The 15,757-nt window shown below is 35.8% G+C and overlaps 2 protein-coding genes across 4 annotated transcripts; both read right to left on the bottom strand.

Moving 5' to 3' along the window:
• Nucleotides 1-318: 318 nt before the first annotated feature.
• Nucleotides 319-2,942, bottom strand: TIM (triosephosphate isomerase). Of its 3 annotated transcripts, none has more exons than XM_079012550.1 (10): nt 2,582-2,942; nt 2,095-2,121; nt 1,910-1,979; nt 1,529-1,652; nt 1,359-1,443; nt 1,140-1,272; nt 866-1,039; nt 710-792; nt 537-619; nt 319-446 (listed from the first exon to the last, which is right to left on the bottom strand). In XM_079012550.1, the coding sequence occupies exons 1-9, from the start codon at nt 2,807-2,809 to the stop codon at nt 563-565; spliced, it is 981 nt and encodes a 326-aa protein (XP_078868676.1). In that variant the 5' UTR covers nt 2,810-2,942; the 3' UTR covers nt 319-446; nt 537-562. The 3 variants fall into 3 exon arrangements, with proteins under 3 accessions (XP_078868676.1, XP_078868677.1, XP_078868675.1); XM_079012551.1 differs by having other exon boundaries at nt 319-429; XM_079012549.1 differs by having other exon boundaries at nt 319-619.
• Nucleotides 2,943-4,674: 1,732 nt separating this feature from the next.
• LOC145068386 (transcription factor bHLH121-like) lies at nt 4,675-8,611 on the bottom strand. The gene is made up of 5 exons (XM_079015346.1): nt 8,296-8,611; nt 6,973-7,076; nt 6,547-6,674; nt 5,378-5,815; nt 4,675-5,278 (listed from the first exon to the last, which is right to left on the bottom strand). Exons 1-5 carry the CDS (start codon nt 8,385-8,387, stop codon nt 5,108-5,110), a joined length of 933 nt encoding a protein of 310 aa, XP_078871472.1. The 5' UTR covers nt 8,388-8,611; the 3' UTR covers nt 4,675-5,107.
• Between the last annotated feature and the right edge of the window lie 7,146 nt (nt 8,612-15,757).

Here is a 15,757-nt window from a genome sequence, read left to right as displayed (position 1 = left end):
AACCCTCATGTATATATATACAATACATACAACGAATACAAGAGGGTAAGATTGCTTTGAAGATGGGGTAGGTTAAGTTAGGTTAAGGTATATATTCTTTGAGTATGAATTATTATTATGACTAAAAACCACTTTCCTCTTGGATTCTAATTAAAAGATATACCCAAATGCTCTTTCAATGAAGAAACATAACTCCTCTTTATACCACATTTTAATAAACAAGCCAATAAGATAAAATTTTAGTTTTTCTTTTCTAGTCAGTAAGAAATTGAATTATTTCCGACAAAACTGAATTTCATCCATTTTAGCAACCAAACAGAGCATAAAATAAATTTTGACATTTACTTTTATTGGATATATATTATTCTGTATTCTTGTTTTCTTCAAGAATTATAACCAAAAGTCTTGTACACTCAGGGATGATGACATCTATTACAAAGCAAAGCCTGTGTGAGAAAAAGAAATTGCACAATTCAAGTTGCTGATGCTGACATGGCACTAACATCATAATCTTAACTAAAAATGACACTACTTACTTTGCCCATAATCACGGACACAGACATCAAGCAGCAACCTTTTTAGCCGTCACAGAGTTAATGATGGTTGCAAAATCCGAACCCTGCGTGATATAATAAATTAATATTCATTTTTATTTTTATTTTCTATTTCAATATATTTATATTTACATAAATAATAATAATAATAATACCTTCAAAGAAGCACCACCAACAAGAAATCCATCAATGTCTTCCTTTTTCGCCAGCTCAGCGGAGTTCCCGGCATTTACAGATCCTGTGATACATAAACAAATAAATATTTATTTAAATATAAACAAATAAATATTTATTATTTTGAAATGAAATACCTCCATAGATGATACGTGTCTTGGATGCAACTTCAGGTGAGACGTTTTTTGCAAGCCAATCACGGACTGCCACGTGTACTTCCTGAGCCTGCTCTGGTGAGGCCACTTTACCGGTTCCAATAGCCCAAACAGGCTCATAAGCAATTACAATGTTATCCCAACTCGACACAGCATCTGTATTATAAATTTTAAATTAAAAAAAATGTTATAATTGGGTAGATTTTTTAAAAAGCAAAAAAGTAGGATGATGATGATGTAATAAATGAAAGGTTGCCTGCATAAGCTTTCAACTGCTTGAAACAAACATCAAAAGTTTTTCCTGCTTCTCTTTCTTCCAATAGTTCTCCAATGCAAGCTATTACTCCAAGATTCTGGCCTAATGCATATGCAGCCTTCTTACCTATAAACTGGTATTTAAAGTGATTTAGAATGTGATTTTCACCTTTTTATGATTTAGAAAATAGAAAGAAGATAATGAATTTATAAATCTAACCTCATCGTTTTCCCCAATCACATGCCTCCTCTCAGAATGCCCAAGAATTACCCATTTGCATCCGATATCTTTCAATTGCTCAGCACTGTAATTACAATTTACAAGTGGTAAAGTATTGGAACTTCTTGAATTTAATCCTTCCTATATTATATATCAAATAAGATGAATACCTGATTTCTCCAGTAAAAGCTCCACCTTTCCCAATCCAAGAATTTTGAGCAGCTATCTCAATTCGGTCAGATAAAGAGCTCTTTACTTGATCGATATAGACAAAAGGGGGTCCCACAACAACATCTGCAGAGTTCAAAGAACTAAAACTCAGATCTAATGAAATCAAGAATCATGAATTGCTAAAGAAATAAAATGTGTTGCTATTTACAGCAACCAAAATTAATATGATAGAACAATTAGCAGGCTTCTTAAAGTTCTCTTCTTTTTTGCAAATAGGTTTATAAAGTCTAGTGGATAAAAGCAGTTTGTATGTAAAATTGAATTAGATAATTAGATTATGTTACAGTTGAATGAAATAGAGATGAAGATAGAAAACTAACCAACATCAGGCTCCAAAGTTGCACTGTTCAAGTCTGAGACTAGCTGCTTGATTGAATCTTTGGTCCCATTCTAGAACAAATGTTACAAAAATGCCACATAAAAAGAAAATAAGTGAAAGTACAAAAATTGGTGTTTAATTTTTTCAAATTTATTGTGACTGAAAATTGAAGGCACAATCACTTACACATTTCCAGTTGCCTCCAACAAAGAACTGTAACAAAAGAACAGATATCAATTGTCAGTAGCTAATATTGAGAAAATCGGCACTATAACTGGGTTACATTTTGCAAGTAAAATGCCTTGTTAACAAAATAGAAAAAATTAAAGTACAATGTTGAATGGAAAGGAAAGAAACTAAGCAGATTGATGAAAGTATTCGGCTAGTTCTTACATTTATCCCAATATCAAATTCAAGTTTATTACAGGTTGAGAACTAATAGCCAGTTTACTAATTGAAAAATCGCCTATTAACATACTACGACTATAAATAGAAATCCAAGGAATGCTGCAATACTAAAAAAATCAGAGCCGTGTTCAATTCTTTTACTTTTTCGCTGCTTAAGTTAGCATTGAGAGTGTGATTATCGTTCCAAGCAAAAGAGATTTAATTGGAACGGATATATCAAACATTAGATCTGTATAAAATGAAAAAAGCATGTATATCTATCTACCTTCCCGGTGCCGGCCATGGCGACGATGCCGGTGCAAGGTCGTGTAGAAGCAGAGGAGAGACGTATGTGAGAATTGACAGACTGGAAGAACGATTGAGTTGTGGAGAGTGAAGCGGACTCGAGCTTCGAAGAGCGGCGGAGTCCGGAGAAAAGAGGCGGAGAAGCAGCGGCGGATTTAGCACCGGAGAGCTGGGATGCTGGTGTAAGAGAAGTTGAAACCATCGCCATAGTAAACCCTAATTCGGAGGTTGGAGGCGACGAAAATGGCGGTAGTTGGTAAGGAGTGGTGGAACTAGGGATACTGTGGTTGCTGTGTAAAGGTGGCCGAGAGGCGATGAGTTTAATGATAGTGATTTGTTTTACACGATAAGTCCTTTTTTACGCTCCCCTTGGGGCGTGTAACTAAATATATTTATATTTGTTTTTAAATATTGAATAACTGATTATTTTAAATATTTAAATAATTGATTATTTTGTTACTATTAGTTATTTTATCAACCAAAGAGGGTTTAAGCCGTGTGGAATTAAAGAATAGTCATTTAATATTAGATAATCACATATGAATGGATATTCAGTTTTTGGGTTAATAATTCTGTCCAAAACCATACTTGATTTATAATTATACTGTGATTAATTCGCTTTTAAAACTGAAAATAATTAAAATTTAAGTAACGAAAAGAAAGATTTTGGTTTAATTGAAAATTATGGTCCACGGATGTGGTTATAAGTTTTAAAAAGCTTAGAAACTTTTTTATTTAGATACTCACTTCATTTTCACTCTCTCGCCTTACTTAGGTTGACATAAAACTCAATAAACATTCTTTTAAAATATATCTAACTACTTCATTTTAATGTTAATTTATCGTTCAATCTATATACATTTTACACGTATAACGAGTGAATATCATCCATTTTATAATAAATCAGGTTCTAAATTTATATTCCAAAATGAAAAACGCTATTTTTGAAAAATGGGTAAAAGTGTAAAACTACATTACTCTTACTTGTAATTTAACTAGATGTTATTTTCAACAAATAATCAAAGACACATACATGATGATAAATATGTGATGGCGCATCCATCACATGTGCCACATATCACTCCACCTATACTTATTATTTTGATAGGGATGGGCCTCATGGGAATTGTGTGTGCCCCATCGCCCAACCAAAAAGTCCAGATGCCATCTTTCAAAGCAACGAGGGCATTCTTGTCAATTTGTCTCCTTACTAATATCGATTTATCCAACCATTTAAAATTTGTTAAGTAAATTCAAATGTTTGTAATTTCTTGAGTTGCTCTATTTTTTAAAATAGAGATATTCATCATAATCATTATAAATGGAAAGTTGAAATATTAAGATCATTATTACAACAAGTATCATAAGATGACCACGCAGTACATGAATACAGTTCCAAGGATTCGTAAGAACATTTTTTGATGGCGATATAAACCAAGTGGTAGATGTAATATCTTTTATTTAAAATTATTAAATACCAATTATATTCCAAAGTAGATGATTCTTTTTTTTATGATTCCAAGTTGGGTTAAACTTTAGCACATTATATCATAAACAGATTGACTTGAGACATCATGTTTTTAATTTATCTTCTCTAAAAAAAATTAAGTTTATGATAAATTAATGATCTTTTATTTCAAATCAAAAATATATTTTTACATAATAAATGAATCTGCATCAGTTCAAATCCTTGATTTGATAAAACTATTTAATAATTAAGTAGATAGAAAATTATTTATTTGAGACAATTAAAAAGATCGGTGGTCGCATATATTGTTGACACGTGTATAAATGATAGATAACAAGTGAGTGGCCTGGCATCGATAATATCTAAATGCCAAATGGACCCAAAACCTTTGCCCAAACAAATTAATTCTTATGTGACTAAGATATTTCAGATATTTGTTTATTTTTTTTTCAAATTTATTCCTCGAGTCAGTTCTTAATTGATAGCGGAAAGCTGATTATTGAAAACTAGAAACTAGAAAATTGTAACTTTTATTCTTACGAAAGTATCCCATAAATTAATTTATATATAAAATATAAAAACTATAACCCAAAACCAATTCCAAGTTACATGAAAATAATCAAGTATTAAAGATTGAGATATGAATCTCGTCACATGCAATACGCAAGGCCGTTTCAACAACAAAAAAAAAATGCAACGACCAAGGAGAAAAAAAAATGAAATCCAAAATAATAAACATGCCTTACATTATATGCTATAAAATATTAATTAAATTGCCTAGGCTATAATTCATATTTGATCCAAATCATACATTAAATAACTTCCTTTATTTTTCTTCTAATAAAACAATAGTTACATACATTATACATACAAGGAGCCGATACGATAAACACATGTCATCATCATCATCATGTAACCGTATAATTGACCAAAAAAGTGGATTTAAACTTTTTTTTTGAAGTACCTGTGTTTTGTTTGTGACTTGTGAGAGTGAAAAGTTAGGAATCTATGCAAAGTGGTGGTGGCATGGCGGTGGTCCTAGCGGTGACCACCACCATTACCATTGAGGCCGCCAACGACACTATTTGATGAGCTGGCTTGTACAGTATGAGATGATGAACAGCCACTAGGACTAAGAGAGCTCTCATCTGAGATGCTATTCTCCTTCCTATGTGATTTCTTCAACTTTGATTCACCCCCTGACCCCTCCTACAGTATACAATATATATGAAACATCATCATTTTTACTCTTAACATCTATCTAACACCCAGTTATATCTATATGCAAGAAATAGAAGAAAATGTAACCTGATCTAGTGTAGATCCAGGCATCTTGAGCTCCAATTCAGTAGCAACATCATTAGAGTCCTCATTTTTTCCACTTGATGACTTATTTTTAGAAGGTTGTCTGGTAGAGACGTGGGACCTACTACTGGGTTGGTGAACAGGTGGTGGAGATACGTATTGAAAGAAAGTGGAACACGGGTTTGAGGGATTTTGGTTGCCAAAAAAAGGGTAGGGTTGGATGGGTGGGTGGTGCATAGGTGGCATTGGCATTTGCATAGGGATAGGGTAGGGGTAGGTAGGTGGGTGGGGTTGCATTACAACTGATTGGTCCATATGACCCCCCCATGGGTATATACTACTACTAGCCCTAACCCTTTGTTGGTATTGAAGGTTAAGGTTTTCAATATCTGATTTTAAGGATGCTTTTTCTTCTCTTAAATCATGCTTCTCTTGAGTCAACTATTATCATTCAATATTTCAATTCAACCAATGTCAATATATCATATATTTATAATTAGATAGATTAATAAGAAAAAGGTGAGAATACAATGTTATAATTGGGTAAATTATCCAAACTACATTTTCTTAATAAGAAAAAAGTTGAAACTACAATGTTGTAATAGAAAGAAGACAATGTTACATAAATGGTCCCTGTGGTTTACCAAAGGTCACAACTTTCGTCCCGGCTCATTAAATGCTCTACAATATACATTATTTACTTATGATTTAATGAAATTTTTATTTACAAAAATAAAAAATGTAACAAAACACTATACTTTCTATTTATTTTTATAAAACAAAACTGTAAATTAATTAAAACAATGAATTTTTTTTTTTTTTTTTAATATCTGTGTCATTTAAAATTCACACGAATAAATATGAGTTATAATGCCAATTTCTATATTATACCATGGTGGAATGAAATTTAACAGATGGAAGGAATCACATTCCTTCAAGAATCATCTATTCCATTCCACCATGCAAAACAAACAAGTTTTTCTCATTCCATTCCAACCTTTCCCCAATTCCATCATACAAAATTAACCAAACACTAACCGATTGTTTTCAAAATTCAAACTAAATCTTCTACTTTACAGATACATGTGTTTTGACTTATAATAGCAAAAAGTCATGAATGTGTGATTTTACTTAATTATTTCTAAAAAAAATAATAAAATTTGGAAAGTTACCTCACGGGATTCTTCAGTGAGTGTTGTATACTCAGATTTTAATCTGCTGACTTGAGCAGTCAAATCATTTAGCATCTGGATTGTATCACAGAGTATAGTTGCCTTATCAAATTTAGGTCTATCAGGATCTGTTCAATGTTTACAGCATTTTAGCATTAAACTTACAATATATCCAACAACATTAACAGAATAATTTTAAAAAAGAAACAGAATACAAACAGGAATACAGGATACATTGACAACACATTATAGAACATAGTGTTGCTATACATAGGTGTTTCTTTTTACTTTATGGTTTTTGCTATAAAGAGTCAACAAAACATTATATACCAATAATGATATAAGATTCTTATTTATATAAATGAGATGAAGAGATGAGAAATTTATCCATTTTTCTTATTATATAGCAAAAATATGGTGACATACCTAATGTCTTTCCCAATTCAGTGAACTGCTCATTGAGACGATCTCTCCTTAGCTTCTCACGATCAGCCTTTTGAAGCTTTCTGTCTTTATGTTCAAATCCAGGCCTTTCAGAAGCAATAAACAAATGTCAAGTGGGAGAAACAATCAGGGGCATGACTCAGTGAGAAGGGCATTTATGTCTTTTGCACAGACAAACAATCAAGAGTGAGTCCATGTCCCACCTTTTTTGTCTGATTTAGTCCCAATCTAATGCATGTCAAACACAGTACAAGAAAGAAGGTGGATATATATATATATATATATATATATATATATATATATATATATATATGTTGGCAACTGGAGATGTGTATTGAAACTACTAACATGAAAAATAATTAAAATAAAATGTTTTCTTTTCAATTATTTCCAACTTAAGAGAGTGAAAAACAATTATTACACCTTTTCTTTTTTCCTTTATCCACTCTCCTAGCTTAAACTTGCTTTTCTCTCCAAACTTGAGAACATAGTGTAAGGGGTGCTTGCTTCACAGAATGTTTTCGAAGGAATTGGAATTTGTCAATGGATTGGAATATGAAGGAATTGAATTATGTCATGTGTTTTGTTGGCAGAAACAGGATTGGAATTCACAGGTGTTGGTGAGGTAAATGAGGGGAAAGAAGATGGAGAGTGAGAGGCAAGAAGCACTTACTTGTGAACTTCTAGGGTTAAAGGGGTAATTTAACAATGTTAACATGAACTTCTAGGTTAAAGGGATATCTGAGTATTTTTAACAAGGAGTGCTTGGAATTGAATTCAATGCGTTTTAGGATGAAATCATGAAAAGTTGATGCAAAGGATCTTGTAAATTCCATAGGATTTCAATTCAGTACTCATTTGCAACTAAAAGCAGGATTTGAATGGAACTGAATTCCAATCCAGTCTAAATCAAGAAAAACTGTTCATTAATACTAGCAGCTAGCAAACTTAAACAGTGAAGTATAAAAGCTAATGTTCTAAATCATTGAACTTCATCTTACAGACAATTATTGCTTGCAGTTACAGTCACATTACATACCAAAATTAAGCAAATCAAGCCAAATCCCTCATCCAAAAGCATGTCATCTAAAGTTCAGAATCATTGAACTACATCATACTGAATCATACTTGCATTCATAACGCGAAGTTCTCAATCCAATGATATGAAACTTCAACACCAGAGAGGAACAACTCATAAACATATCTTAATTCCTCAAATTATTAACATTTTAAATTCCGTTACCGAGCAAAACAGCTCGAAATACGTAAGCTCTGTTGTTATGAGCTGAGATTAAGAACTCATACCTTAATTCCGCGTTCAATTGATTTGGGGGTGGTCGATTATCAGGTGGAGCAAGATGAAACTTCTCTGAATTAGGAGGCAATCGATTATCCATTTGTAGGAGATAACAGTGAAGATTTGTATCTCCAATTTGCTTGATTTAGGTGTGATCCTTTCTGAGTTTTAGGGTTTATCCGTTATCCGATCCAGAAAGACAGAAATTTCATAAAGATAACGTGATTAAATGTAATTGTTGCCTATTTTCACTACCGAGAATCTACATAGTGATAGCTGTAGTGCAAGTACACCCGCATATTTTGGATTCGGGTCAGCTTTACCCGACGCTTTTCTCCGAGTTTTATATAAGTTACCAACTTCAACGACGCTTTTGCCAGTTTGCCAAAAAAAAAAAACACGTTTCAAACGATTTATTTATTTTTTCGACATGTCCCGATACATTTAACTAACAAATTGAGTTGCTAATTTTTTTAAGAATTGGGAGGTGAATCTTTACAACTTAAATACTGATCTATAAGTCACTTATATATGTATTTTATGTGGATTAAGTAAATTTTTAATTTTTTTTTTAATATAGGAAACTAATTTTTTTTTAAAGGCTACATATATAAATTTTGAAATCGTTATATTTTATTGAGGAGCTCAAGTGTCTTAGGTGTTAGAAAGTCAAAAGTATCAAACACAAAGGGAAGTAATTTGTACACAACATTTTTTCTTCATACATAACAATTTATGTTTTATAAAGATGTACAATACAACATTCTAAAGTATGTAACATCCAAGGCCGGTCCAAACGTATATGGGGTCCGGGCCTTTAAAGATAAATATGATAAAGATTCAAAAAAAATATCATTTATTCTTCACTATAAATGCATACAATTAGTAATAACAAGCAAGCCAAATTGTTTATCTTTTGAGCTAGTTTGAGTTTGAATCAACTTTAAGCCTTAAAAATTGTTTAGAAATTTTTTTTTTATATATATACACTACATAACCGAAAATTTTTGGGCCCCCTGGGGACGTGGACCCTGGGCGGTCGCCCGGGTTGCCCACCGTCTGAACCGGCCCTGACATCCAAATCCTCGGTGTATGGAATTTAAAGTAAATTATGAGTTTTGTGTTGGCCACGACGTGGCATGACGATATGAGGTGCCTTTTTTCGTTGAGGTAACACGACGTGGCAAATAAATTAGGGGCAAACCCTAATTTCCAGACTTGGATCATATTCAAAGGAAGTGATGGTTAGTGTTTTCTCTACCCTCAGCCTCCATCACCTCCTACCCCCCCCCCCCCCCCTCGTGAAGAAACCTTAATCTTTATCTTCTATTTTTGAGCTCATCTTGGTGTTTTTGGTGGTTCTTGAAGGAAGAAAAATACCTTTGTGGTGAAAGGAGCATCTTAGCCAGCTTTGAGACTCTGTTTGGGCATCTCTGGACCTTTGTAAGTGTTCAAGATCCAAGTTATTGTTCTATGTTGCTAGATCTAAAGTGTTGTCTCCTCTTCTTCAATTATAAGCTAGTTTGGTGGAAGGATTCCATAAAGTTGGCACCTTTATGGATCCTTGAGGTCATTTGTAGGTTATATGCTTTGGATATGCATTTTGGTGTAGTTTTGAATCCATGCATGGGATTTTGGTCCCATTTTGATCCATCTTGAGTTCAAGACATGCATGTCTATAAAGCACCAATCTTGTAATACTCGTTTTCCAGATTGGTTTAGTTTAATACTTGACAGGATCAAGGATGGAGTTTTTGGGAAGAACTACATGCCACAACGTGGTGCATGGATGCTTATGACGTAGCATTAGTTAAATGGAATGACTCTATTTGATGAGTACTAGGACATGGTAGTAAAGTGGCCACGATGTAGCATCTGTTTTGGCCCAAGCCCATGATTTTAGGGTTTCTCTCGTATTTAAGCATGATGCCCATGGTCGGTGTAGGGAAGGGGAAAGTTGGGCAGTGGAACAAGACCCAAAAATTTTAGGGGCCCAAGTTTTTTAATATACTCTTTGACGCTTCAGTCCTTCGAACTCCTTCTTCCTCCTTTGGCGCTTCAATCCTTCAGCCTCCTTCTTCACTTTCGTTCATTTTCCATTTTCTTTCTGGTTCGTTTTCTTGGCTTTCTTCTTGGTGCCTGTAGGTTTGTGATTTTTTTCACAAGCTAATTGATTTTGAATTAATTTTCATAATAGTTAAACCTAATTCTTCTGTGATTGATGTTTCTTATATAGGAATTATTAAGAACTGGTCTCATATGTTTCTGGCTTTCTAGTTCTTTTTCTTCCTTATTCGTTTTCCTAGATTTCTTCTTGTTTCTTCCCGTTTTCCTATGTCTCTTATGTAACGTCCCAAAAAATAAGACCAAAAATTTCATTTTTAAATTAATAAAACAGTAATCCCAAAAACAACATCATAGAAACCAATGTGGAACAAAACGTATCGATACATCATAAATATCATAGTAAATCACAGGATGCGGAATATGGTGGTGTGTGCACTGCAATCATCATGGGCTCTTCCCCTTCAAACCAGAAGTACATGAAACATAAACTGAAAATCGTAAGCACAAGGCTTAGTGAGTTATCCAAAATACCACATAACATACATAATAAACACATATTGGGCCCCCTCCCCACAACGCGCCTCGCCCAACATCGAGTCCCACTCGGCCTCGAGCCCCACCCGATATTGAGCCATGGTCGGGTTACAGATCTGTCAATCACCAGACCTTGCCTGACATCGGGCCCCGTCTGATACATATAATCCTATAAACATATAATCATGCTAGCACAAGTGATAATCACAAAGAGAATAGCATACCATACAGTCATCGAGCCCCGTCCGGCATCGGGCCTTGCCCGGTAAGCATAAAAACACATACTAATAAGTAGCATACAATATACTTATCAGGCCCCACCTGGCATCGGGCCTTGCTCGATAAGCATACCATCACATAACACATGCAAGAGTCACACAAACATCTAGCATCCTAACATATAAACCATGAGCCAACATTAGTGCATTCGACCTATTAAACTTAGTGAGGAGGCTCACCTCACATTGTTGAATCTCATAGATAAATCTCTGGTTGTTGGCCCGCTAAAATCCTCGCGCTATCAATCACAAAATAATCATCCAATCAATAATCGGATCCCGACCCACACTAAGAGTCCAAACTAGGGTAAAAGACATTTTTACCATTTCCCTAACTTGGCCCAAGGCCAAGGCCCAATCCAACTGTCCAAAGGGCTAATTTCCATAATAATCAATCAAAACCCAATATGGCCCAATTTTCCAAATTGCGCCCAAACTCATTTTCCTGGGCCTACAACCAAGAGTTCAATAAAACATTAACAACCCATTAATAGAATTTTTATGGCCCAATAAGGCCCAAGACAACTAAAGTCCACCATGACCCAAAACCGAAGAGCCCCCGAAACCGAAGCCCACTGCTGAGTATGCAGGGCGTACTCAGCTCGTACTTATCTCGTACACTCAGCATACTCTCTTAAGGGCTTGTACGCGCAACGTACTCCACCCTTTTGGCAAACTTTCACTTTTTAGCTCTTAATCGATTAAGACTTCAACCCCAACTCAGACCTAACTTTCTTAAGGCGGTTTATCACGTAACGTTGCCAACTTTACGTGCATGCATGGCTTAATGAGGATCTTAGAGCTCAAAAGAGCTTTAACAAATGCCTTAATGTATGCATGAGACCACAAATTGGAATATCCATAAAATCAATGAAAATTTTAAACTTTTAAAACCAATCCACAAACCATCATTGTTTACAAAATAGTTTCCAAAACATGTTTGTTATCAGAGTTTTCCCAAAATCATAAAACAAAATACGAAGATGTGCACGATCACACCTTTTCCTTCCCGCGATCATCTGAGGTACCTGAAACATAACCCAAAACTGTAAGCCCAAAGCTTAGTGAGTCCCCTCAAAGTACCAGCACACACATAATAACACATATACAATAACACCATGCAATGGGTCCACAGCTAAAAGATTGGATTACCCCTGAGACCACAGCATAAGTTTGGCTTGCCCCCGGGCCCACAGCTTATGACTGGCTTGCACGCCGACCAAATCAGTCCTCAGACTGATTAACACCAACCCCTCAGTACGGGTCTGGCATGCCCTACCCGACCCTTAGATCATATATGGAATGCTCATGATCCCTTAGTATGAGTCTGGCATGCCATACCCGACCCTCAGCTCATATCTGGATTGCTCTAAGGTTTGTTGGCTACCGTACTGTAACGACCCAATTTTCACGACCAAAAATTTTGTTTTAAAACATTACTTTAGAAAATATTAATAACTAAAAACATTGTTTGATCAAACCATAACACAACGTGAACCATGTCTAAAAGCCAAATCATACAACCAATCAAAATATCAGAGTACAAATCCCAGTGAAGCTCGTAAATGCGGAAACCAGAGAGTGTGTGTGTGACATACTGCTACCGCGCCGGCTCCTTTCCCCTAGCTGAGGAGGTACCTGAAACCAAAACTGAAAACCGTAAGCACAAAGCTTAGTGAGTTCCCCCATCGTACCACATACCATACAACACATAACATACATACTGCCAGGCCATTCTGGGGTGCCTGACTACCCGTGTCAAGCCATTCTGGGGTGCTGACTACCCGTGTCAAGCCATTCTGGGGTGCTGACTACCCATGTCAAGCCATTCTGGGGTGCTGACTACCCATCGGTCCTAACAACCGATCCTCGGGGACTAGTCCCCTCTTACTACCTTTATCGCATATAACATAACAAGCCAGCATGCAAACATATCATCACGTATTGTCAGACATATCTGGGGTGTCTAACCTACCCTTCGGTCCTAACAACCGAACTCTACAACTATCACATATACATATCATGCCAGCATATAACATATCAGGTAGTAGCAAACCTAGATGATATCACAAAGACAATCATCTAACATACAACTCCTACTGGTGGGCCGGCATTGTGGCCGTAGACCCACCGCTACTGGAAGGTAACTCACCTCGAAGTAGCTGCTGATCTGATCGGGAACTAACTGTCTACTGCTGCTGCTGCTGCTCCAGAAATCCTCCGGCTGCAATCCCCACAACATACTCAATCAAACACTGCTAACTGTCCTTTGGGTAAAATTACCATTTTACCCCTGATCATGCCCTAAGTCAAAGTCAGAGTCAACTTTCAGTTGACCCGACTCGCCGAGTTGGCTTTCCAACTCGCCGAGTCCTTACTCAAACGATTGCCCTGAATCCCGTTCCTACTCGTCGAGTTAGGCGATGACTCGACGAGTTCACCTTCTAAACTGATATTCAAGTCCTTCATCCTACTCGCCGAGTTGTATGAACAACTCGTCGAGTTCATCTTCATCCGATGAACACTTATGCTAAGACTCGCCGAGTTGTATGAACAACTCGCCGAGTCCATCTTCATCCGAAGAACACTTATGCTGCGACTCGCCGAGTTGTATGAACAACTCGCCGAGTGATGGGTTTTGGTCATAAGAACATCCTATGTGCTCATTGATGTGCACAAAAGTACTCACTAATTTTAATATTTATAACCTAACAAACTTAACTAACTATGCACTTATAGGCAGTGTACCTAGTCAGATTACAGTATAGCTTGGGTAAGTCGGGTGTCGATCACAGGGAACGGTGTTCTAATTAATCTACTTACTATTAAATTAACCTAATTTATTAACAAGTTTAATAAGGGGTTTTATCTGGTTTTACAAGATCAGATGAACTTAATTCAAAATAAAAACACACTCTTGTTTAGTTTTGAATCCACTTCTCCCTTATGGCTAGCTAATGATTACGGATTATTAAGTTGGTTTTTAGTTGTATTAGTAATTTAGTTCTATCTTACCAATAACTAACTAATTCATGTCAAACCATGTATGTTCACACATAATTAAACACAGAAATAATTATGAATGTAAATATGCTATGTAAGATTTGTTGTATAAACGCAATTATGGTCACAATACACGTTCTCTAGCACAGCTAAGCTTTATTTATTATAATTGCTAACTAAGTTTGGTCAATATTAGCTCTAACAATTCAATGTTCACTAAATTATTAGGTAAACAGGTTCATGCAGTTTAATGATCACTAAGCTACACAGAACATGCAATCAAGCAAATAGATAAACAAATAATAGCATGCTAGGTTATATAACTATTCATAAGTTCAAAGCTTCATCTAGCTAAACAAGAGTAGCTAGATTCAGCTGCTCATCATAGCAGATTAATCAACAAAGCTAAAACTAATGAAAGACATGTTCTTATATAACTAAAATATAAACCTTTACTTCTTTTGGTGTTGAAAACCCTCTTCCAGAACCTTTCTTTCGTTCTTATTCGTCTCCTGGAACTCTTTTTCTTCTGCCAAAAGCCTCCCCTTTCGTAATAATCAGGAGGACTTATATAATCCTCAAAAACCCCGCGCCACGTCGTGGCCAGATGTGCCACGTCGTGAGCTTCAAGCAATCCGTATCCTTCAAGGAAATCCTCCGCGTCGCGATGTTTATCTTTTGGGACACCCGTGCCACGTCGTGGGCTTCATCGCCACGTCGTGAATTGAGCGCTTATCGTGAATTTATTATTTTCTTATCTTTCAAGCCTTCCATGTTCCACATTTTGGCACTTTTGGTCCCTTTCTTCGAAAATCCTTTATATTGACTAAAAATAACAATTTAAAGTCATAATTATCATTATTCTAAACAAAAATGTACTTAAATATTGCCTAAAAATAAGTATAAATATGGCAATATCACTCATACAAACCCTAATGCTTGGATCTAGGTTTCTCTATTGTACATGCAATTTATCCAAGACTATAAACCCTACTTTATCCAGTCCTTAGCTGCTGCAGGCCTCCTTGTAATGCCAATTAGCCATTACCCGAATACCATCACATGTGACGAGGATCAGATAATCCTTCGAGTACCCGACTCGTCCCTACAACGGTTGGACTCAAACAAGAGCTGCGCAGTAGGATCAAACCCGACACTCTAAGATTATTCAACCCTGCACACATGTGACGTGATGCATTCGCCTAATGGCTAACTCCCACTAACCAAAGTTCCGCAGAGCACGAAGCAAGTAGCATTCAGACAAGGGTAACAATCTCAATCAACTCTTTCTGCTTACAGGAACTGAGCTAGCATAAAGTGCTAAACTCATACTATCAGGCATAACCTAATCAGGCTATCCTACTTACTGTCCACTCAATATCTAGCATGCAATTCTCATACAACTGAAACACATAAAGCAGGCACATAAGGCATCACTCCTAGACCCTTAGTCCTATTCTAGCATGCTGTTCTACAAAAGCTGATAAACATAACATAAACTTGTATGGGTACTTTGGGGAATACTTACTTGAGCTCGGCCGGTCGCGCACATCACACACTTCGTTCTTTATCGAAACTCTTTTCTCAA

The sequence above is a fragment of the Lactuca serriola genome, chromosome 8, assembly GCF_051521515.1.
Source record: "Lactuca serriola cultivar US96UC23 chromosome 8, Lser_US96UC23_V15, whole genome shotgun sequence".
Classification (NCBI taxonomy): Eukaryota; Viridiplantae; Streptophyta; class Magnoliopsida; order Asterales; family Asteraceae; genus Lactuca; species Lactuca serriola.
Note: the sequence above shows the minus strand (reverse complement) of the source record. Positions and strands in the feature narration are given on the sequence as shown.